The sequence below is a fragment of the Myodes glareolus genome, chromosome 26 (assembly GCF_982192425.1).
Source record: "Myodes glareolus chromosome 26, mMyoGla1.1, whole genome shotgun sequence".
In the NCBI taxonomy this organism is placed as follows: Eukaryota; Metazoa; Chordata; class Mammalia; order Rodentia; family Cricetidae; genus Myodes; species Myodes glareolus.
This window is the reverse complement of record NC_142051.1, coordinates 38,506,850-38,530,215: the sequence shown is the minus strand read 5'-3', so window position 1 is coordinate 38,530,215 and position 23,366 is coordinate 38,506,850. Positions and strand designations below refer to the sequence as shown.

At 43.0% G+C, this 23,366-nt stretch overlaps 1 protein-coding gene across 1 annotated transcript in view; it reads right to left on the bottom strand.

Annotated features, from left to right (window-relative positions):
• Positions 1–23,366, bottom strand: part of Apaf1 (apoptotic peptidase activating factor 1) — a 71,086-nt gene that overhangs the window by 32,524 nt on the left and 15,196 nt on the right. The window contains exons 8-17 of the mRNA XM_048418247.3: positions 22,233–22,471; positions 21,217–21,384; positions 19,817–19,948; positions 18,412–18,525; positions 16,966–17,150; positions 14,587–14,713; positions 13,247–13,372; positions 8,154–8,285; positions 5,753–5,878; positions 2,616–2,777 (exon numbers count right to left, since the gene is read on the bottom strand). Of these exons, the coding sequence (XP_048274204.3) occupies positions 2,616–2,777; positions 5,753–5,878; positions 8,154–8,285; positions 13,247–13,372; positions 14,587–14,713; positions 16,966–17,150; positions 18,412–18,525; positions 19,817–19,948; positions 21,217–21,384; positions 22,233–22,471 (1,511 nt within the window). The remainder of the gene's footprint in view (positions 1–2,615; positions 2,778–5,752; positions 5,879–8,153; positions 8,286–13,246; positions 13,373–14,586; positions 14,714–16,965; positions 17,151–18,411; positions 18,526–19,816; positions 19,949–21,216; positions 21,385–22,232; positions 22,472–23,366) is intronic.

Sequence of the window (23,366 nt, the reverse complement as noted above, 5' to 3'; positions counted from 1 at the left end):
ACGAACTCATGTGTCACGTTGTTAGTCACCAGGGAATGGGGATCGAGAATAGAGGATTATTAGCTGATTAGTGTTAATGGGTTTCTGTTTGAGTGATGAAAGCCTTTAGAAACATACAGTGGCAACTAGGCAGTGGTGGCGCATGTCTTTAAATCCCAGCACTTGGGAGGCAGAAGCAGGTGGATCTCTTAGTTTGAGGCCAACCTGGTCTACAGAGTGAGTTCCAGGACAGCCAGGCCTGACCTGCAAAGAGAAATTCTGGAAAAAAAAAATGCCAATTATTACATTTAAAAATGGTTTGGAAAACTTTAATTCCAGCTACTGAGGAGGCTGAAGCAGGAGGTTTGCAAGTCTGGGGCAAGCCTAGGCTATACTTGTGTGTTCAAGGCCAGCCTGTGCAATTTAGCAAGATGCTATCTCAAAATAAAAATGAAAAAGAGCTGGGGTTGTAACTCAGTGAAGAAGTAAGTGCTTGCCTTTATCTTCAAGACTTTAATTTAATACCCTAGTTATTGGGGCGGGGGGGAACAGTTTAAAATGGAAAATTTTACAATATATATTTATATCACAACAAAAATCAAATTTTTAATCTCTGAATTTTACAAATGCAAAGATTATTTTTAAAGATGGAAATATTTTTCTTCTTAGTTCCATGCTAAAGGGATATAAATCCACAAGCAACCAAGGACCCAGGTCCACAATTATTAGATCAATAAACAAGCATCCAGTCCCCCAGTGAGTTTACACATAAACAGACGGTCCCTTGACTCATGTTGTCTAAAACAGTAATACCACCAGTCATGTCTTCTAAAATTAGTGTTAGGACAGAGGATCCATGGGCCATAAATCAGATGTGGCCCTCCTCACAATCCAACTTTGGACAAACCATTGTGGCTCCTCAGAGCTCAGTTCCTATTGTTACCACAGAGCTACAGCAATCTACCACATCTCTTGGGTACTTATATTTTAAGTTATGTAGCTGACAAGTACTCAGAACACACGCTAGCAAGAGATCTGAAAAGAGGAAGGTATTTTCTAACCACTTACTCTTCTGTATGTCTTAACCGACCTTATGAAAATCTCCTTCTCACTTACATCTTAAGGAGCTCTTCTCTCATTAGAGTCATCAAACCGTACGAGGGATAAAAACAAAACTAAACTCTAAGAGGCTGGAGCGATGCTCAGCAGGGCACTCACTGCCCTTCAAAGTACACAAGTTTGGTTCCTTTAGGGGACCCAATGCTTCTGACTTCAGCAGGCACCTCCGCTCAGTCACATGTACCCAGCCACACTCCCACACAGGCACACAACATATACACATAACTAAAAATAAATCTTTTTTAAGTACTTTGAAAATCATCAAAATCAATCTATCTTTTTTTGGGTTTTTATTTTTATTTATTTATTTATTTATTTATTTATTTATTTATTTATTTTACATCCTAGCTGCTGTTTCCCCTCCCTCCTCTCCTCCTAGTCCCCCTCTGTTCCCACCCTCAATTCACACCCACTCCATTTCTGCTCGGGAAAGAGCAGGTCTCCCATGGATATCAACAAAATGTAGCATATTAAACTGCATTAACAATAAGTTGCTGGGCAGTGATGGTGCACGCTTTCAACCACAGCACTCGGGAGGCAGAAGCAGGCAGATCTCTGTGAGTTCGAGGCCAGTCTGGTCGACAGAGCAAGTTCCAAGACAGGCTTCAAAGCCCTGTCTCAAAAAAAGAAGCAGCACTTCCCCATGCATTAAGGCTGGGCGAGGAGACCCAGTAATGAGTGAGGAGCAGGGTCTCAAAAGTCAGTAAAAGAGTTAGAAACAGTCACTGTTCCCACTGCTGGAGACACACAAGAGGACCAAGTTACAAGAAGGGCTCATGCGGGAGGTCCTCGATCTCCCTGGGAGAAGGAAATAGAAGAGACTTCATGAGTGGACTGAGGGAGGGTGGGGACAGGAACATGAACGATCAGATTGGTGGGGGGAGTACTTAAAGAGACTACTAGAAGCAGGGGGCGGATTTGGGGGTGAGGTAAAAACTTAGCACAAGGGAATCTCCCAGGAATCTACAATGATGACCGCAGTTAAGACGCCTAGCAATAGTGGATATTTTAATTATTTTAAGTGATGAATGAAGAAAGTATTCTGTTTCAAATAAACTGAAGTGGAGCTAGAAAAATGGCTCAGCCGTGAAAAGCAATGGTTACTCCTTCAAAGGACCTGGGTTCAATTCCAGCACCATATGGAAGCTGACAATTATCTGTAACTACAGTTCCACGGGATTCAGCGCCCTCTTCTGGCCTCACTAGGCACTGCATGTACATGGTGCAAAAACACACATAGCCAAAGCACCCATGCACATAAAAAAAAAGAAGTAAAAAATACCACATTGGAGGAACACTGACCTGACATTAAGAAACTGCTGTTGTAGTGTTTGGCTTTAAGCAGTTGTTTCACACTGTCTTTCTTGGGAAAATAAACAATATCTCTGACTGCTTCTCACAAGGCCTTCTGTATCCCCCAGAGCATCATGAGCAGTTAGGAAGCCGGCTCCAGTCACAGAGCCACACCAGAAAGTGGAAACTGTTGCGTCAGAGTGAAGCAAGATGGCCTGACTTACGAGAATTTTGTTTTTGGCGGCCACTAAGATCTCAGAGCCGTCTGCAGACCAGGAACAGCATTTCACCATCACTTCCACGTCCTCTTGAGGGTCTTCTGGACTCAGGAAGAACCGCTTCACGTTAATGCTCTTCTGCTCGTTTGCTGAGCTCACTTCCCAAAGCTGTTTTCAAAACAACACAACCGCTTTACTCCCAACCCACACCCCTGGAATGAAGCTAGATTACACGTCACACAAGCATACTCTCCTAATGAATTTTCACAAATACCCGGCGCTTTATGAGGCTTTAAATTAGGAACTCCAGACTCCATTCCGCACCAACGCTAACTGAGCTGCACACAGTTAGCATACCTGTAAAGCTAGTACTTTGAGGCTGAGGCAGGAGGATCGTGTGTTTGAAGCCAGCCTGGGCTACAAGAGATCTCATCTCAAAAGGTAACTGGGCCTGGTGCAGTGTGGAGTGGCTGAAGACGGGTGTGAACAGTGAAAACAGCGTAGGAGAGCCTCACAACTGGCAGCTGCTGCCCTCTGCTGGGCAAGCATGAGTGAAGCTTCACGTCTACCACAAGCCCAGCAGAAAGCTGTTCTGCCCAGTGCATGGTGGGCGTCCAGATATGAAGAGACCCCAGAGGGCGGAACAGCTATCCTGAGAGGAAGCAAGGCCTCCACTGTGCTTGGTGGGGCTGAGCAGTGCAGCGGAGCTAACCAGCTCCTGGGAGAGGGGGATGGAGGCACACTAAGCCTTATTCTAGAGCAGTCAGACAAGTAAGTACAAAAAACAGCCTCTGAAAAGAAGCTGTTCACTCTGCTCTCTCAGACCTGGAGCAATGTCCTGGCTTCACAAGCGCTACCATGTCCCAGACCAAGGGCTGGGCACACACACACACAAAGCTGTCCAACCCTAACACTTCACCCGGGGACAACTGCAGCTCCACTGGGTGAAATAAAACAGGAGACAGCAGGCACTGATACGGTTAGCCTTCCTAACACACGGGAAAGAAGGCAGGTGAGACAGCTCAGTGGTGGGCGGAAACAGCGGCTGCCAAGTCTACCACCTAAGTTCAAGCTCGAGGATCCTCAGGATGAAGGGAGACGTGGATCCCCCAAGTTGTTCTCTGAGCTCCAAACACTTCATGAACATAAACACACATACACACGCACGAGTAACGAACATAAACACACAAACACGAGTGAAGTAATTTTTGAACACATCATACAGAATCGAGAAATCATACTGTAAATAGGACAAACAAGGCACCATTGCTTAGGTTTAGGAAAATAAATAAATAAGTAAATAAGCTGACATAACTGAATCTCACTACATCCACTTCTCCACCTAACTCAGTCCCTCACTAGCAATGATAAAATCTCACACATCAGGAGATGATCCAGACCACACCACTGCGTTCTGAGGAGGCCACCAACTGCACCCAGGGTCCCTGTGCACCCTAAGCCCTTGTGCGCTTTAAGTAACAATCTTTAAATAAAACATTTAAAAATGTTTTCTCATTAAGGTCCAAAAAGCACAAGCTTGTCAACCTGATGCCATATCACAAGCTTAGGGAAAATCCCAGAGCCTTTGGGGTGTAAAATACTTTTACAGCTCTTCCCACAAACGAGAAAAGCTTCATCCGGCTTTGGCCTTGACACACTGTTATCTAGCACCGTTTGCAGGACCTCTGCTTTCTGCATGTCACTGTGCAAAGCAGCCAGTGACACGGACTTAACAGCACCGTGGGGAAGCCATCGACACAGACAGCTCTCCCTAGGAGTGTAAGGATGCCTGATCCCCACTGCTAGTAACACTCACACGTGAATGCAGAAACCAAACACCTGTCTCTGAGCAACACGACATACAAATTTCTCAGCTCAGGATTTTGCACTGACCACACCGCTGGGATCAGCCTACGTGTCCATCAGCTGGAATGTAGTGCATGTTTCTGACCAACGGTGGAGGACGCAGAGACTCGTGACTGGCGAAGTGCTGAGAACGAGTGACGAGGGAGTCCTAAAGAAGACCCTCAGACCATGCCCTCTAAGGCCGAGGGAACATAGCAGATAAGGGGGTGGAAAGAAAGCAACAGCCAGAAGACAGGGAGAATGGCAGCAAAATGCCATCTTCTGGGCTCTGCAGCCAGCAATCACAACCTCTGCTGCAAAGGCCTGCACTGAATCTGCACAAGAATGGACCTGCAGGCCAACAAACCGGCTCAGCTGGAAGAGCGCAAACCTGACAGCCTGAGCTCATTCTCTGGAATCAACTGTGAGAAGCAGAGAAACAACTCCTACAAGCCGTCCTCTGGCCACGTGCACGTGCGTGCTGGGGCCCACGTGCACACCCAAAAGCCTAGTATAGTGCCCAGCACATAGTCCTTAGAATGTAATATATGCCCAAAGTTAAGAATTTAAGCATTAGATTACAGATCATTCAAAAATAACAGTAGGTCAGGGAGCCTTAGAAGCTGAAGGAAAAGGCTCTTTTCTACAGGTAGATAATGAGGCTATGGTTTGGATCTAGAAACTGCAAAAAGCTCGTGGGCTGAAGGTATGGCTCCCCATCTGTGGCACTGTATCAGGAGGTTTGGAGCATTAAGAACGGGGGAGGGGCACTAGGGGCTGGAGAGACGACTCAGCAGTTAAGAGCACTGGCTGTCCTTCCAGAGGCCATGAGTTCAATTCCCAGCAACCACGTGGTAGCTTACAACCATCTATAGTGAGATCTGATGCCCTCTTCTGGCATAAAGGTGAACCATGCAGATCCACTCATGCATAATAATCTTTTTAAAAAAGATTTAAAAAGAAAATAACTTAAAAAAAAGAGGGGCCTAGAAGAAACCAAGTTAGAAGGTGACAGTGGAAGCCCAGCTCCTTCCTGGCTCCCTCTTTGCTTCCACAACACCGTTTAGGTAAGCAATTGCTTTCAGCACACACTCCCCACGACAGGCAGAGACAACAGGGTCAGGACAAAACCTCTGAAACTGCAAGCAAAGACAGACCTTCCTTCCTTTATAGGCTGCTGATCTCGGGTATTGTATCAGAGTTCTGGAACATTCTGAACACCAACAGAAACTTATATCTAAGCCAAATCATAAGGATTCCTCTAAACTTAGACCCCTCTACTGTGTGCAAAAGCTTACCTTTAACGTTCCGTCAGCTGAGCAACTGGCCAACAGCTCGTCATCCGGGGAAAACCTGCAGTGGTTGACTGAATTTGTATGGCCAAACATAGTATTGCGGCATTCTTTTTGATTCAGGTCCCAGAGCTATTTGGAAAGAAAAAAAAAGACATGTAAAAACTAGCCAGTACTGGAGAGACTGGTGTGGTGAAGACACCTACAGTTCCAAGTACGTTTGAAGGCTGAACGAGAAGGGTCACTGGAAGCTCCAAAGTTCTAGAGCAGCCCAGGCAACTGGCCCCTGTAAAATTATAATTAAGGCAGAAGGAGGAAGTGGAGACTGGAAAGGTGGTTCCAACGTTAGTGAGAGGGAGATCTGGGCCTGTGTATGTGAATTACATCAGAGGATGTATCTTGAAATGTATACTAACTGGGGGCTAGAGAGCATGAGCTGCTCTCCCAGCAGACCCAAGCTCAGTTCCTAGCACACACACCGGAAGCTCACAACAGTCTGCAATGTCAGTGTCAGAGAATTCAGGGTCCCCTTCTCTGGCCTCCATTTGCACCCACACACCCACACACCCACACATCCACACAATTAAAATTAATTTAAAAAGAGAAAAAAATGAATCTAAGCTAAACAGGGAACGCCAATAACTGTACTAAGTTCTTCCTCTTTATCTGAGGTTTCTGGTTGTAGGCTGATGTTTGGTTCACGGCAATACAAAGGTGTCACACACAAAGATAAACTTGTGGTTAATAACAGGGCAACTTCTGGTTCAGCATCTCAATCCGCTACAGAACTTAAGGCCTGGGGAGGCTTTTAGTCCGAACACTAAATTAACTGAACAATTGTTGTTTATTTTTAACAGGGTGGTTTAGAATCATCATATTTAACTGGCTACAAGAATCAGTAAGCACTGTGTAAATTATATCCCTACTTTCAAATGCTAGGTTATGAAAATGGTCTAAGCAAAATTCACATGTTTCTAGGACTTCCCAAACCTTGAGATAACTAACTAGACTACAAGCTGTATTAACAGTCCTAAGATCTTCAAAACCTATACCATGATATAGGAACTACAGGGGTTAGAAGATCCAGTCAAATAACTCCAGTAAGCCACTCAAGAAATCAGAGACGGTCCATGAGACAAGTAATTCTATTTGTCTAGGACACCAACAGAATGAGAAGGAAATACAAGAAAAGAGAGTTTTTAACAGAATAAAATGGACAACCACCAAGTGTCAATTTTATTTGGATTCTGATTCTAATCAACCTATGGTAGAAAGTATAGGTTTGAGATCACATATTAGAAAATTAACACAAGCCAGATATATAACAAAACTACAGTTCTCGGCTGTTAGGTATGGTCATGGCACAGTACTTAACCTAAGAGTAAAGCTGAAATATTTTGGGTGAAATGACATATACAGGATTTGTTGTAGATTGCTCTAAACAAAAAGTCAAGTATAGCATGCAGATAAAGCATGCATAAAACAGGACAGGAAAAATCTTTTTTTTTATTCTTTGCAGTGCACAAGATTGAACTTGGAGTCAGGTAAATGCCAGGGTGGCACTCTATCATAAAGGCTTGCCTTATCCTTCTGAAAGGGGGTAAAATAGAAATTGTTTGAGACACATTTGTACTCCGTAGCCCAGGCTATGGAACCCAGGCTCCTCCTGTCTCGCCAGCCTGGGGTTTTCTAAAATATCTCACCCACTCCTCCTAGAACTCTCACGTCCCACTGTAAAAATGCTGTGACATCATGGACCAAAAGTTTTAAACAAAATTATTTTTTCAAAAAATCCAAAAGGAGACAGCATCTTTCTAGAAGCCCAGAATATTTAATCTCCCTATATTCATCCACTTAAAGAGAATACAAGACATAATCTTCTATAACCCAAGGACTTCACCCATGAACCTGAACTAAGTGGGGTGAAGTAGGACGTCCCACAGGGTCTAGGACAGGCTTCTCTTGCAGTGTGATTAGGAACTCTGAGACAACGAGAAACAAACCTAGAGCTGAGTTACTTCCTGGCACATGAAGACAGTATGACTGGACCACCAAAGACAGCAGAGACAAGAGACAGGGAGCGAGGACCTGCGAACACAGCTGATGTATCTGGAAAGTCCACCCCGGAATCCATACTCACAGTAGACTTTTCCAATATATAAGCTAGTGATGCCATTTTTTTCATTATTTGTTTATGGATATGAAGTTTAGAATATGGACATTTCTATCGCGGCAACAATAACCCTGGGAGGAGCTGGAGATGCAGCCTGTGAAAAAGCCCTTGCCTAACACAGTGTCCTGAGCCAATCCGTAACTGCAGGGCCAAAAATCAGGAATTGACGTAAACAGCAGGGTGCGGTGGTGGTGCACACAAAGTCATCTGCGTCATTTTCATAGCCACACTTACTTTGAGGAAGGAGTCGCTCGAGCCGGTGGCCAAGAGGAGGTGATTGCTTTTGTTGGTGAAATGGCAGCAGTTGACTTGCTCTGAGTGCTCGTCATAGGAGTGCACCAGCTTCCCAGTCGCAGAATCCCAAACCTGAAGAGGACAAAGGAAATAGAACACATTATTTCCAAAACAACACAGAAAGAAGGAGCAAACAGACATTACTCTGCAGGTGCCATCTCCTATGAGGACAGACGTCCCCACTGAGCACTACACTGTGAATCTCCTTCCTATTCGCTAAATATGATGAAATTCTACCTTACTTTAAACAGTTAATCACCAAGAGCCAGGCATGGGAGCGCACAGCTTTAACTAATCCCGGCACTCAGGAGGCAGAAGCAGGCAGAGCTCTATGAATCGCAGGCCAACCTGGTCTACAGTGAGTTCTGGGACAGCCAGGGCTGCAGAGTAAGACCCTGTCTCAAAAAAAAAAAAAAACAAGATTACTCATGTTTATGTAAGTGACAGCAGCTAAGAAGTGTGCTGGGGGCTAGAGCAGACGTCAGTGTGCCATAAAAGAATTATGAGAATCCCCAAGAGATTCAAAGTTTGTATTTTTGAAGCTCTTTAGTAAGCGTTTCTGCTTCCTACTTTGTGTGGTCAGTCCTGAGAAACAGAAACTTGTGTAACTCCCTTTCACTCTGTATCATTCTGACTTGGACCTGCCCAGCATGGCCAGTCTCAAATCACACTCAAAAGAGGAGCTTACAGAGTAAGGCTGGCTGGAACACCACTGACCAACCAAGGGAAGAGGGAACGGGCAGGATCCCTCAGGATCATGATCAGGAGGGATGGAAAATAGACAAGGGACAGTAATGGGGGTTATAACAAAAACATATGGAGAATGTGATACAAATGTTGAAATAAATTATGTATATGTATATGAAAATTTCATAATGAAAACCAGTATTATATAGTCAATGTATGCTAATAAAAAAATTAAAAATAAGGTTTTACCGACATCTCAGTTTTAGGCTAGACATCCTACAGTCTTCTTCAAGTGGGATGAAAAACCTCCACGCCAATCCTCTTGCCCACTCATTTACGCAGATTCACTACTTACAGCTCTGTTGACAAAGCTACAGTGAAGGGGACACAGGAGTACAAGACCAACACCAGCAGTCAGGACGCTAAAGCTGAGAGATTTTATATGAGCTCACCCCAGCGTGGGCTACCAAGTCAGATCCTGTCTCAACACTTGGAAATAGGAAATAGGCACACACAGACACACACATGTACACACACACACACACACACACACACACACACACAACCTGAAGTAAAGGCCCCCCCACATATTAGCAACAAAGCATCTCCTTAGTTTTCAGTTGCTCTTAAATTCCTTATTAGTATAAATGCTCCAAATGAAAACTAAATTTTAGGGGAAAGACCAAAGAAATACTAACTAACAAAGGTAAAATTACTCTCGTCTTTATCCCTGATTATTTTATTATACCAGTAACCCGCTAGTGTATTCACGCCTAGCTTGGCACTGATTATATGAATCAGTCTGTGGAAAGGCTAAAGACAGAATCAGGCTATATTTCACAAATTATATACTTTAACAATAGGAATTATCTCAGAATCATTTTTAAAAGCATACTTCTAATCAAAGAATGCAATCCACCATATAAACAAACTGGACAAAAACCAAACCACATAAACATATCTTGTTGAGTATTTTTACATCTATCTTTCGAGGGAAACTCATCTGTAGTTCTCTTTCTTCTTTTGATCTTTCTGCAGTTTGGGTATCAGGGTAACTGCGGCCTTATAAAATAAATTTGGCAGTATTACTGTTCCTATTTTGTGGAATAATTTGAGGAGTATTGGCATTAACTCTTCTTTGAAGGTCTGGTAGAATTTTGTGCTAAAACCATCTTACCATGGGCTTTTTTTGGTTGGGAGATTTTTTTTTTTGAGACTTTTTTTTCTTTTTCTTTTCTGATTTTTTTAAGACAGGGTTTCTCTGTGTAGCTCTGGCTGAACTGGAACTAATTTGTAGACTAAGCTGGCTCAAACTCACAGAAATCCTCCTGCCTCTGACTCCTAAGTGCTCCCAGCAGTTGGGAGACTTTTAATGACGGCATAAATATCTCATTAGATGCAGAAAGGGCCTTTGACAAATGAAAGTCCTGGAGAGACTAGGGATACAAAGGACACATTGTGGGATAATCTTTGTGTACACTGTAAAGATGTACCTCTGCCTAATTGGTTTAATAAAGAGCTAAATGGCCAATTGCTAGACAGGAGGAAATAGGTGGAACTTTCCAGCAGAGAGAAACTCAGCAGAATGAATCTAGGTGCAAGAGAGACACAGAGGGAGTCAGACATACAGAATGAAGGAGAGGTAAAAAGCCATGTGGCAGAACATAGATTAATATTAATGGGTTAATTTAAGTTATAAGAGCTAACTGGGAACAAGCCTAAGCTAAAAATCAAGCTTTCATAATTGATAATAAGTCTCCGTGTCATTACTTACGGGCTGGCAGTAATGGCAAAAGAAAATCTTGCTACAATACCTAAATATAATAAGACAGTTTACAGCAAACCCATAGCCAACAACTTAAATGGAGAGACACTCAAAGCAATTCCAGTAAAATTAGGAACAAGACAAGGCTGTCCACTCTCTCCATATTTATTTAATATAGTACTGCAAGTCTTAGCTAGAGTTTGGTTTTACTTTAAGATTGTGACTGTGTCCTGGTTATTTCTTCTTGAAGTGAAAAGGTATTTAATTTTGATTTTTATAGGAGCCCACAACTGAAAGACTGAACTTTTAAGAGAGACACTGGAATTTTAGAAAGAGTAGATATTTTAAAGAGCCTGAGATTTTAATGTTTGAATTTGTAAAGCCTGGAGTTTTATTAAAGTTATTTATGTTTTTAATGTGAGGTCTTGAAGGTGAACAAGGAAAAAGATTATGGCTTAATAGTGATGGGTTTGTGTGTCAGGTAGACAAGGGGTCAGTTTGCTGGCTGGTCTTCTGTCAACTTGACACAAGCTAGCGTCATCTGAAAGGAAGGAACCTCAGCTGAGAAAATGCCTCTAGAGGATCCACCTGTAAGGCATTTTCTTTCTTTCTTTCTTTCTTCCTTTCTTTCTGTTTCTTCTTTCTTTTTCTTTTTTTTTTTTGTTTTTTTGATTTTTTGTTTGTTTGTTTATTTTTTTGAGACAGGGTTCTCTGTAGCTTTGGGACCTGTCCTGAATCTCGTTCTGTAGACCAGGCTGGCCTCAAACTCACAAAGATTCACCTACCTCTGCCTCCCGAGGGCTGGGATTAAAGGTGTGCATCGCCAATGCCCAGCTAAGGCATTTTCTTAATTAATGATTGATGGAGAGGGCCCAGTCCATTGTGGGTAGTATCATCACTGGGCTGGTTGTTCTGGGTTCCAAAAGAAAGGCTGAACAAGCCATGAGGAACAAGCCAGTAATCAGCACCCCTCCATGGCCTCTGCATCAGCTCCTGCCTCCAGGTTCCTTCCCTGTTTAGGTTCCTGCCCTGACTTCCATCAATGATGAACAGTGATGTGGAAATGTAAGCAGAATAAACCCTTTCCTCCCCAGCCTGCTCTTTGGTCACGGTGCTGGCTGCAGCAACAGAAACCCTGACCAAGACAGACATGGAGAGTTTGAACTGACGCCTAAAAAAAACTTCACCTTCCTGTCTTTGGTGCAGGAAGGTACTCCGCAGGCTACCAAAACAGAAACGTAAACACCAGCCCAGCCACAAAACCTTGGACCTACAATCTCTTCTGCCTACAAAACATGCTAGGGCAATAATGGCAATGATTTGACTTAAGGCCCACTTAGAAATGGAACCCACACCTGACACTGCCTGAGTGACCAAGAACAAGAGTCTAGATAGCCCAGAGACCTAGGTGAAACCAAATATGACTGGTCTAAAAACAAACGTGATAATAAAATGACCCCTCGTGATAAACTGCTATACCCATAGATCAGTGCCTCACTCAGTCATCGGAGAAGCTTCCTCCTGCAGCAGACGGGAACAAATACAGAGCCCCACAGCAGACACTATGCAGAGAGAGCTCTAAATAGGAGGTCCCCATCAAACCCCACCCCGCAGAGCTTGGGGAACCCCTCGGGAGAAGAGTTGGAAGGAGCGTGGGAACCAGAGGGGATGGAGGACACCAGGGGAACCAGGTCCTCCAAACCAACTGAAAAGGCTCCTATGAACTCAGAGCCTGGAGCAACAAGCACAGGGCCGACACGGTCTACACCAGGCCCTCTGCATATGTTACAGCTTTCATTCAGTATTGCTACGGAACTCCTGAGTGTGCAAACAAGTGGGTCTGGTTCTTGTGTCTGCTCTTAGGGTTCCTTTCTTTCTGTTGGTTTACTTTGTCTAACTTTGATGTGATGGCTTTTGTTTTATCTTATTTATTTTATTTTATGTTTTGTTGTTATCTTAGAAGCCTGCTCTTTAATGAGATACAGAAAGGGAGTAGATCTAGATGGAAAAGGAGGTGGGAAGGAATTGGGTGGAGTAGAGGGGAGGGAAATATTTTTAAAATAATAAAAAAAGAAAAGAAAGAAAGAAAGAAAGATTTGGGCTTACTGATTTAAGAGTGCATACTACTCCTCCAGAAGATGCAAGTTCAGTTCCCAGCACCCATTTGAGGAGGCTGATAAATGTCTATTAACTCCCGCTCCACGGGAACCAAAGCCCTTTTCTGGACTCTGCAGGCACTGCATTTACATTTGCAGGCGCGTGCGCACATACACATACACACGCACGCGCGCGTGCGCACACACACACACACACACACACGCACACACACACACGACTAAACAAAAATAAATCAGAAAAAGAAGATGAACTGTTGCAATTTCCACTCAAGACGAAAGTGTTTTTCTACCTTAGTTTATTTGTATGTCTGTAAGTATTCTGCTTGTATGTGCAGCAGGCAGGTACACGCGGTGTCCACAGGAGTCAGATATGTGAGTCGGATCCCTGGGAACTGGAGTGGCCACGTGGGCGCTGCACAGAGCAGAGAGAGCGCTTCCCCGCGGAGCCCCACCCAGCAGCGTACCTTGACTTTCTTGTCCACTGAGCAGGTTGCTATGTAACTGTCGTCCGAGGAGAACGCACAGCAAAGCACTTCGTCTTCGTGAGCTCTGACCTCAAGAAGTTTCTCTCCTGTCTCGGCTTTGAACACCTGCGCAACAACAGGAAGCCTTTTTCACTGGAAGCCACTCATCCATAGGGCATCATTTATGAAAACACATCTCTGACACTTCTTAATCACTGCTATTTTCAAAACAGAAATGAAAGTTAAGAAAAGGACTCAAAATCAGAATTGGTCAGAATTCCTAAGTGTAAGCATAAATAGAAGTGCCCGGGGAAACACAGCCTGCTACGACACAGAGAGGACCAGGAGGTGGGTGACCACCCCCCCCCTCCCAGGTACGCACCCCATTCTCTAGACCCTCCATACTGGGGCAAACCCCAGGCCCCTCCCCCACCTGCCTTGGCTTCTCTAGGCAGCCAGCAGGAGAGCTTCTGCAGGTAGGCTGCTCCAACACCCCAACCCCATCCATCCCCATCCATCGGGCCCTGCAGAACTATTCATTGCTAAGTATTGTTAAATGTCACTAAAAAAAAGTGGTAAATATAGCTTCAGGTTTCGGGATTAGATTGACAAAGTCTAAAAACAATCAAAAATGCTTTCTTTAGGGACTCAAAAAAAAAAAAAAAAAAAAACAAGGCTATAGATAGTTTAGTAGTAGAGCACTTCCCCAGCAGGCACAAGACCCTGGGCTCTATCCCCCACACTACTGGGGGAATTTTTTTAAGACCAAAATTAATATAATTGGTAATCAAGTACTAGAGAAATGAGTATACAGCTAAGACCATGAAAAGTCTCAAGCTATTCTGAATATAAACGCTGTACCGATCAGATTCTGTTTTCTTCCGTATGCGGGCAGAGAACAAATGCAGGGGAAAGGCACGCATTCATTCGTCCGTATTCTCCACAAAGTGAGCAATAAAGCACCTCTGGCAGTAATCTAGTCTAACTCCCACGGACAGCCTGAAGTCTGTCAGTCTTGGACAATCTGTTCGGCCAAGGGTTTTCAGTGGAGCTCTACTTGCTGATGGCATCGGCCTGCCTGCTAAGAGCTGTTGTCTTCTCATTGCCCATAACTGGCAAATGCATAGAGCCCAGGTAAAGAGTTCCTCAACGTCCCTGGTAAACTTAGACTGCTAAAAACAGCTACATCTTCAACATTCTGAAGAAGCTTCTACGGTCAGAGTTTTACTCTTCTTCACTTCTAAATTGCCGTTTTCCTAAATCTTAAGATTTAAACATATTCTAATCTGCACAATTGGGCCACATGCCTCTTCCGGTTTTTCTCAAGAGATGCGCCTTACCTGTAAGGTTCTATCGGCTCCACAAGAAGCTATCCTCTGACCATCCTGAGAGAAGCATGCGTGGTAAACGGCATCTGTGTGGGGGCGGACAACGAGGCGCGAGAGGTTCTTGATCGTTTTCTTGTTTCTAAACACAGTGAGACATGAAGAGAAATTCAATGACTGAGGATAAAAGTCATGCTTTCTTTCAATACTAAGTGTCTTTTAACATGGCTGTATTTCTCCCATACACAAACTTCTTGGATTACTAACTGCAAATGACAGTAGAGAACACCTAAAGAACAAGGTAACCCAACAAAAGTGACATTTCTAAGAGAGGTCCTACCTTACATCAAGTCACCTGCTGTGTGTCACAAATGTCACCAAGTTAAGAGAAATCTGCATGATCAAACACATGCTACTTTCTATTTTCCCTTTAAAAAAAAAAAGGTTTTACTTATATGTAGTTTGCCTGCATGCATATCTGAGCACCATGTACATACAGCAACCACAAAGGTCAGAAAAGGCATCATATCACCTAGAACTGAAGCTACAGATGATTGCAAGCTACCATGTGGGTGTCAGGAACTAAACCAGGTTCTCTGCAGCAAGTGTTCTTAGCCACCGACCCGTCTCTCCAGTCCCTCTATTTTATTTTGATATATTAATGTAATATATGTAAGCATAGCTTTTTTAAGAAACACTTTTAAAATTAAAGAAACCTTGAAGAATGAAACTCACACTACACATGACAATCACAAGCCATTATGATAACAGACTTTTAAAACATTTTCCTCTAACTCCACTCAGAATGGGGCTGGGAGGTGGGAGGTGGGGATGTGTTGACAGAGGTTTGTGTCCCGCCCAGACCCACAAGTGTTCTGTCCCAAAGAAACACACAGAGGTCTACATTAATTATAAACTGGTTGGCCTATTAGCTCAGGCTTCTTTTTAACTCTTACATCCTATATTAACCCATAAATCTTGTCTGTGTCAATCACGTGGCTTGGTAACTTTTATTGGAGAGGCATTCTCATCTTGCTTCCTCTGTGTCTAGGTCACGACTGCAGAATGACTCTTTACTCTTCCCAAAATTCTCCTGTTCTCATCACCCCACCTCTACCTCCTGCCTGGTCGCCCCACCTATACTTCCTGCCTGGCTACTGGCCAATCAGCATTTTATTAAAATACAAGTAATAAATCTTTACAGGGTACAAGACCATTGTCCCACAGCAAGGACAGATAAAGCAATGTCATTTTCTATCTTAATTCTAGAGAATGCCAACTATGCCACTAGTACAGATATTATATTATTGCCCACAAGCGCAGGGATAAAGAGTGTATGCACACTTATAATAGGACCAAGTATTAGAGAAAAGCCAGACTATGAGCCTGTGTTGAAAATAATTAGATTTCACCACAAGAGGTAAGTAAGCATAATATGAGAATTAAAAGACATGAAGAATGAGGCTGGGGAAATGCCTCAGCAAGCTGACGGGAGTTTGGATCCCAGAGTTCATCAAGATGCTAGGTGGGCACGGCAGCTCATCTATGATTCCAGCCTCAGAAGGCAGAGACAACACAAGATTCTACAGAGCAAGCCATCAGCAAGATCAGCCCTATTAAGGAGCCCTTGCTTTGAGTGAGAGATCCTGCCTCAAAGAATTAGAAGGAGAAGCTGGGCAGTGGTGGTGCACGCCTTTAATCCCAGCACTTGGGAGACAGAGGCAAGTGGATCTCTGTGAGTTCAAGGCCAGCCTGGTCTACAGAGTGAGATTCAGGACAGGCTCCAAAGCTATCCTGGAAGATTCCTGGTCTTCCACATCCACAAGCCAACACACGCATGCGCACCACACATACAAACATGAATACATTCATGGATGCACACCATAACATATATAATCATGAAAAGAAAAAAAAGACTGGAAAATGCTTTTTTTAAAAGGCATGGAAGAATTAAATTAAATTCATTAAATAAAATCTCTACCTCAAAGAAAAGTAAAAGTGACTTTATAGGCATTAACTCAACTAAATCTTCATTAAAGTAGTACTTACTTCAAAGGACTATTATCTCCATGTCACACATGAGGAAGTAAAGATCATAAGCGACAATGCTTTAGTATGGAGACGCAAACCTAGGTCTGTGGCTCCGAGTCTATCGCCATCACCATCACAACAGATGACAGCAGCACTGGATATTACTATTTAGGATGACCTCTTCACCCATCTCTAGGAACTGTGACGATGGAATTATGTTCTCCTGAGCTTACTTCTCTGGAATTTTCCATCAAGCTGGAACACTTATCAGATTTTCAGAGTAGCTAAATCTCACGGGGTGTGTTTATTCCCCACCAGGAAAAGAAAAATTAATAACGGAGTCCATTCTCTCCAGCAACTCACATCCACTCCAGGTAAAGCCTTCCACTATCCACCTCCTGCTTGGCCTGCAGCTTTGCTTGTTGATAGACTTCGGACGTTTCTGGCTCACACAGGCCCAGTTGTACAATGTTAGGAAATGGCTGTCGTCCAAGAAGGTGCCCATTTAAAGACAAAAACTCTTGAAAATTCTCACAGACTGCACAGTCCTAGGATAAACTGAAATCTGTTAGACACACAGCCAGAGCAGAACCTGACATCTTTTTCCTTCTATGATCTTGATATTTTAAAATCTAAATGAAATATTCCCTGCATGAACTAAAATGTAACAGCCAACCAGTGGGCAATAAATGCAGTTACACAATGTACGCGCGTTCTCTCTCTCTCTCTCTCTCTCTCTCTCTCTCTCTCTCTCTCTCTCTGTCTCCTGGCTGTTGCTCACATGGAAGCTCATTGTCTCAATGTGTAAGGTGATAGTCACGGCTTCAGCGGTGCCTGCCTGCGTGCCTGCATGTTCCTTGCCCTGATGGTCATGGACATGCCCTCTGAGACCATATGCGAGCCCCAGTTAAATGCTTCATTTTATAAATTGCTTTGGCCTCTCTTCACAGCAAGAGACAAGTACTTCAGACCGAAGTCGTTACCAGGGACTGGTATTGCAGGACAGGCTGCCCATACCAGATGTTGGAGAAGTACGGAAGACAATGGGACTCTGGGCTAGAAAAGCGGCTGAATGCCATACGTGGGGTTACACTGGCCATCCCGGTAGAAGCTTGGAAGACAGCAGTGCTGAGAGCAATGTGGACCACAGAGGGCCAACTCCACAAGTCTCGGAGCAGAACAATATTAGCAACTGGGTTAGAGTTTATTTTTAGATATTCTAGCAAAGAATGTAACTGTTTTCTTGTCTTGTCCTATAAATCTGCCTGAGACTAAACTGAAGAGTTCTGGACTAATTTCATTGAGAGATTTCAAGAGAAAGCGGGAGGAAAAGAAATATTGGATCTAAAAATAAATAAATAAATATACAGTGGTCCTCTACTGACTGTTAAGACTCAAGAGTAAAAAAATCTCATTATCGGGGCTGGAGAGATGGCTCAGTAGTTAAGAGCACTGGCTGCTCTTCCAGAAGACCTGGGTTCAATTTCCAGCACCCACATGGCAGCTCACAACTGTCTGAAGATCCCGTTGCAGGGGATCTGACACCTTCACACCAATGCACATAAAATAAAGTTAAATAAACCATAAAAATGTTTTTTTTTTTAAATCTCATTATCACCAGGTGGTGGTGGCTCATGCCATTAACTCCAGCACTCAGGAAGCAGAGGCAGGCAGATCCCTGAGTTTGAGGCCAGCCTGGACTACAGAGTGAATTTCAGGGCAGTCAGGCCTACGCAGAGAAACTGTGTCTTGAAAAAACAAAAAACAAAAACAAAAAAATAAATACTAAGTTTTCACACTAATATGTACCTTTTCATCCAATATATGTCTGTATTCCACAAATTCATGAATCAGATGGGCAGGGCCAACAAGTTCCGTTTTTGCTTTAATCCAATCCAGGGAAAACATTAATGCACGAAGTTCCTTAAAAATAAGAAAATATACTAAGATGGGGCACTGTTTAAAAAAAAAAAAAAAGCAAGAATTTCAACTACAGCCTCATTATCCTAATACTACTGAGAAACACTTGCAGATATCCAAAATTTAAGGCCAGAGGAAAGATGGTAAAATGATCACATAATTTCAAGGAAATATAAAATGAGCCCCACTGTAAATGCATTGTTTCTCTTCCCCATTGTCTGCTCTGTCTACAGTTTAGACTCAATGGAGAACAATGCCACTCTCTAACAAGAACTCAGGAAGTGCCCGATGAAGGGATGGATATCCTCTCTACCCTCCATTTCCACATAGAGCTCACAAACAAATCCACACTGCAGACAAAGGGGTGCTATAGCCAAAAAGAAAAACTGATTCACTTGCTGCAGGCACTCAGATACCCTTTTTTTAATCACAAGAAAAAATGGAAAAAAATCTTACACAGACATATTTTCACTAATTGAAAACAAAAGTCTGGGGCTGGCAAGATGGCTCAAAGGGTAAAGATGCTTGCCACCAAACCTGTCAGCCTAATTCAATCCCTAGAACACATATCACGGAAGCAGAGAACCAACTCCCACAAGCTATCCTGACATCACGTGCACACCATGCCATGCAAACACCCACACATGCACACATACAAAATAAGAAAATGTAATAAATTTCCTTTTTTAGATTCTAATAGGATAAAGCAAAACATCAAAGAAAAATTTTCCATAATGTTTAACTATGTAAAAAGTCAAATATCCAGTAAAATAGAAAGTATTATTAATAAAATTTAAGAAATAACTCAAGGGAGAGTTGGAGAGATGGCTCAGTGGTTAACAGCACTTGCTGTTCTTGCAGAGAACCCAGGTTCTGTTCCCAGCATCCACATCAGGCAGCTCACAACCATTTGAAACACTGGTTCCAGGGGCCTGGCACCCTCTTCTACTGCACACACAAGGTGCACATATACGCAGACGTCAAAACACTCATACACAAACAAAATCATTAAGAAAAATAAATAAAGGGGCTGGAGAGATGGCTCAGAGGTTAAGAGCATTGCCTGCTCTTCCAGAGGTCCTGAGTTCAATTCCCAGCAACCACATGGTGGCTCACGACCATCTATAATGGGATCTGGTGCCCACTTCTGGCCTGCAGGCATACACACAGACAGAATATTGAATACATAATAAATAAATAAATATTTTAAAAAAAAAGAAAAAGAAAAATAAATAAAAAACCCATTTACAATACATGAAAAAAGTAGAACTAATTTTCAATTGTGCCATCTTACTTTGTGCATGTTGGCACTGGCCATGTGGTAGGCTAAGAAATTGTACCAATACATGCAGCCTTCCTGATCTGGAGACAGAGCATGTGGCTGGTAATACCTCTGAAACTGAGTGACCATCTTCCTGTGTAGATCCTGAAACACAAATAAAGAATGTCTGAGGACACAAACAATATAACCTGAGCAGCACAGTGTCTCCCATTTCCAAAGCTGTAAAGAAAATCTCCTTGTATGATTTCCCTAAAGGGAAAGTTGGTGGTTTTACAGTGGAGAAATCCAGTAAATACCCCTTTAACCAACATCTACATCTACAATAATCAACAATCAACATCTACATATCTACATTATTCATAAGACACATCAACCTCAATCCCTGATAGGGTGTGAGAAAGGCACAGCATCATTTCTGTGCAATTCTCTAAAAAAAAAAAAAGAAAGAAAGAAAGGAAGAAAAAGAAATTGAGAGCAGAGCCACCTTTAATCCCAACACTCAAAGGCAGAGGCAGGAGGATATCTGTGAGTTTAAGGCCAGCCTGATCTACAGAATGAGTTCCAGGACAGGCTAGAATGTTACGCAGAGAAACCCTGTCTTGGGGAAAAAAAAAAAAAAAAGAAAGAAAGAAAAAGAAGAGAAAAGAAAAGAAAAGAAAAGAAAAGAAAAGAAAAGAAACTCAGCAAAGAAGCGATAGCACACACCTTTACTCCCACACTCAGGAGGCAGAGGCAGGCAAATCACTAAGAGTCCAAGGCCAGCCTGGTCTACAGAGAAACTCTGTCTCAGAAAAAAAAAAAAAAAAAAAAAAAAAAAAAGAATAATAAAAAATCTCTATGTGTGTGTGTAGGTTTGTGCACATTGACTGTTGGAACCTTTAGAGGTCAGAAGAGGCTGTCAGATCCTCTGATACTGGAATTACAGGCAGTTGTGAGCTGCCTAACATGTGCTGGGAACAGGACTTGGGTTCTAACGCTTGTGTTACTGAAGTCAAATAGGTATACCTCTCCCCCTCAGAAGACCTCAGACAGCACCAAATGAGGGAACACTGTTAAAATTAACTGAGGAACTTTCACAAGTTTGAGGACACTAGGGAGACAGCAAATAGGGAAAAGATGCTGCCATGATCAGATACTTCACGGATCCTGAATTGGACCTGACTGTAAAAAGAACATTGGAAGAAAAGGTGGTAAAATTTTAAAAACTTGTGCATTAGCTAATAATAGTGTATCAATGACGATTTTGCTGGTTTTGATAACTGTATTATAGTTGTGTAAGATGTTAGCAGTAAGAGAAACAAAGCAAAAGTTTACACATAGGAAGCGTGCAGTATATTTTGTCTATCTTTGTATATCAAGTCTAAGCTGTTTCCAAATAAAAAGTAAAAACATATGTGAAGAAATTTAAGTACCTGAAGCTGACCTCGATTCTTCTCTGTAAGGAAATCTATTTGAAGATCATGTAAATAATAACAAAATGACTTTCCATTCCGATCGCAGAATAAGAGAGACTTATTAACAAACTCCTGCAATATGTCTTCGACTTCTTCAGTTTCCAAGTCCCAGAGAACACACAGCACCTAGGGACCATTTTAAACATTTCATACACCAAAGTACAATGAGTAGGAAGTCCTATAGATAAAGTATTCTAACCAATACATATGACCTGAAAGCCCTGAATAAGAATGTCTCCACATCTAGGCAGAGCTTGGGGAAATCCTGTAGAAGAGGGGGAGAAAGGATAGTAGGGGCCAGAGAGGTCCAGGGCACCACAAAAACACAGCCCACAAAATCAACTCACCAGGGCTCATAGGGGCTCACAGAGACTCAACCAACAGTCAGAGAGCCTGTACGGGTCTGACCTAGGTCCTCTGCATATGCATTACAGCTGTGTAACTTGTAGGACTCCTAATGGTGGCAGCGGGAGGTATCTTTAACTCCTTTGCCTGCCCTAGGGACCCTTTTCCTCATCCAGCCTTGATAGGAGGGTATGTGCCTAGTCTTGCTGTAACTTGATATGCTGTGTTTGTTTGATATCCCTGGGAGACCTGCACTTTTCTGAAGGGAAACAGAGGAGGAGTGGATCTGAGGGAGAAGAGAGGTAGGGGGTGGGACCTGGGAGGAGAGGAGGGAGGGGACACACTGGTCAGGATGTAATATATGAGAGAAGAAGATATTTAAAAAGTATATAAAAAAAGAATGTCTCCATGTCTTAAGAAGTTCAGCTAGTTCTCAAGACAAAAAAAGGAACTGAATGCTTCTCTCAGTTCTCGAGAACCACTGGGAATTAAGGAACTCACTAGATAGCGCCTTTCACGGAGACCAAGAGCAGAGGGACTTTGGCACTGTCGCCTGCCACGTCAGTACCATTATCAAAGTTCACATACTGTAAATAGTCAACGACAAGGAATGCCGGTCAGTCCATTACCTTTGTCGGGACCTTGACATCCTTCTGCAGGATGGAAAGATCTGTGTAATAATCTTTGATGTCTTCTCTGAGCATTTCAACACTTATAGACATGGCTTCATCCAGAGCCTCATAATCATAAGAGGAAGATTTCCTTATTCTCTTAAACTGCTTATTCTGGAGTTGTCTGAGGTAGTACGCCCAGCGATTGGGAAAATCACGTAAAAGTGCACCAATTAAAGACACCACAAGAGGAGAACCTGAGGGTAAAAGTGATTATGTTAATATCAGCTTATGTTAAAATCACCACTATGCTGTGGGATGGTGCTCTTGTACACTGTAAAGATTTGTCACTTGTATTAGTTTAATAAAACGTTGATTGGCCAGTAGCCAGGCAGGAAGTATAGGTGGGACAACCAGACTTGGAGAATTCTGGGAAGAGGAAAGGCAGAGACATAGTCCCCAGTCAGATGCAGAGGAAGCAAGATGAGAATGCCTTACTGAGAAAAGGTACCAAGTCCTGAGGCTAACAGGTGGTGGTGGTGCACGCCTTTAATCCCAGCACTCAGGAGGCAGAGACAGGTGGATCTCTGTGAGTTTGAGGCCAACCTGATCTACAAGAGCTAGTTCCAGGACTGGCACCAAGGCTCCAAAGCTACAAAGAAACCCTGTCTTAAAAACCAAAAAAAAAAAAAAAGAAGAGAGAGAGTGAGAGTTATTGTATAAATTTAAGTTTGCAAGAGTTAGTTAATAAGCCTGAGTATTGGCCAAATAATTTATAATTAATATAAGCCTCTGTGTGTTTATTTGGAACTGAGCAGCTACGGGACCAGAAAGGACAGAAACTTCTGTCTACACCACTAAACAATTTAAAATGTTTAATCTCCCCCGCAAAGTGTGTGTATGGAGGTAAGTGTGGGTATGTGTGTGGGTACAGGTGGGGGAGTGGTGGAGGAGTAAGGAGACGGGTGTGGGTAGGTGTGAGGATGTGAAGGTCATAGGACAACTTGTAGGAGTGAGTTCCATCCTTCCAGGAAGACTCTGAGGATGAAATACAGGTGGTGAGGCTTGGCAGCAAGCATCTCTCCCAACTAAACCATCTCACAGCACAAGAAACAATTTTCAGTGCAACCTATCCAGGGCCTTGGAACATTT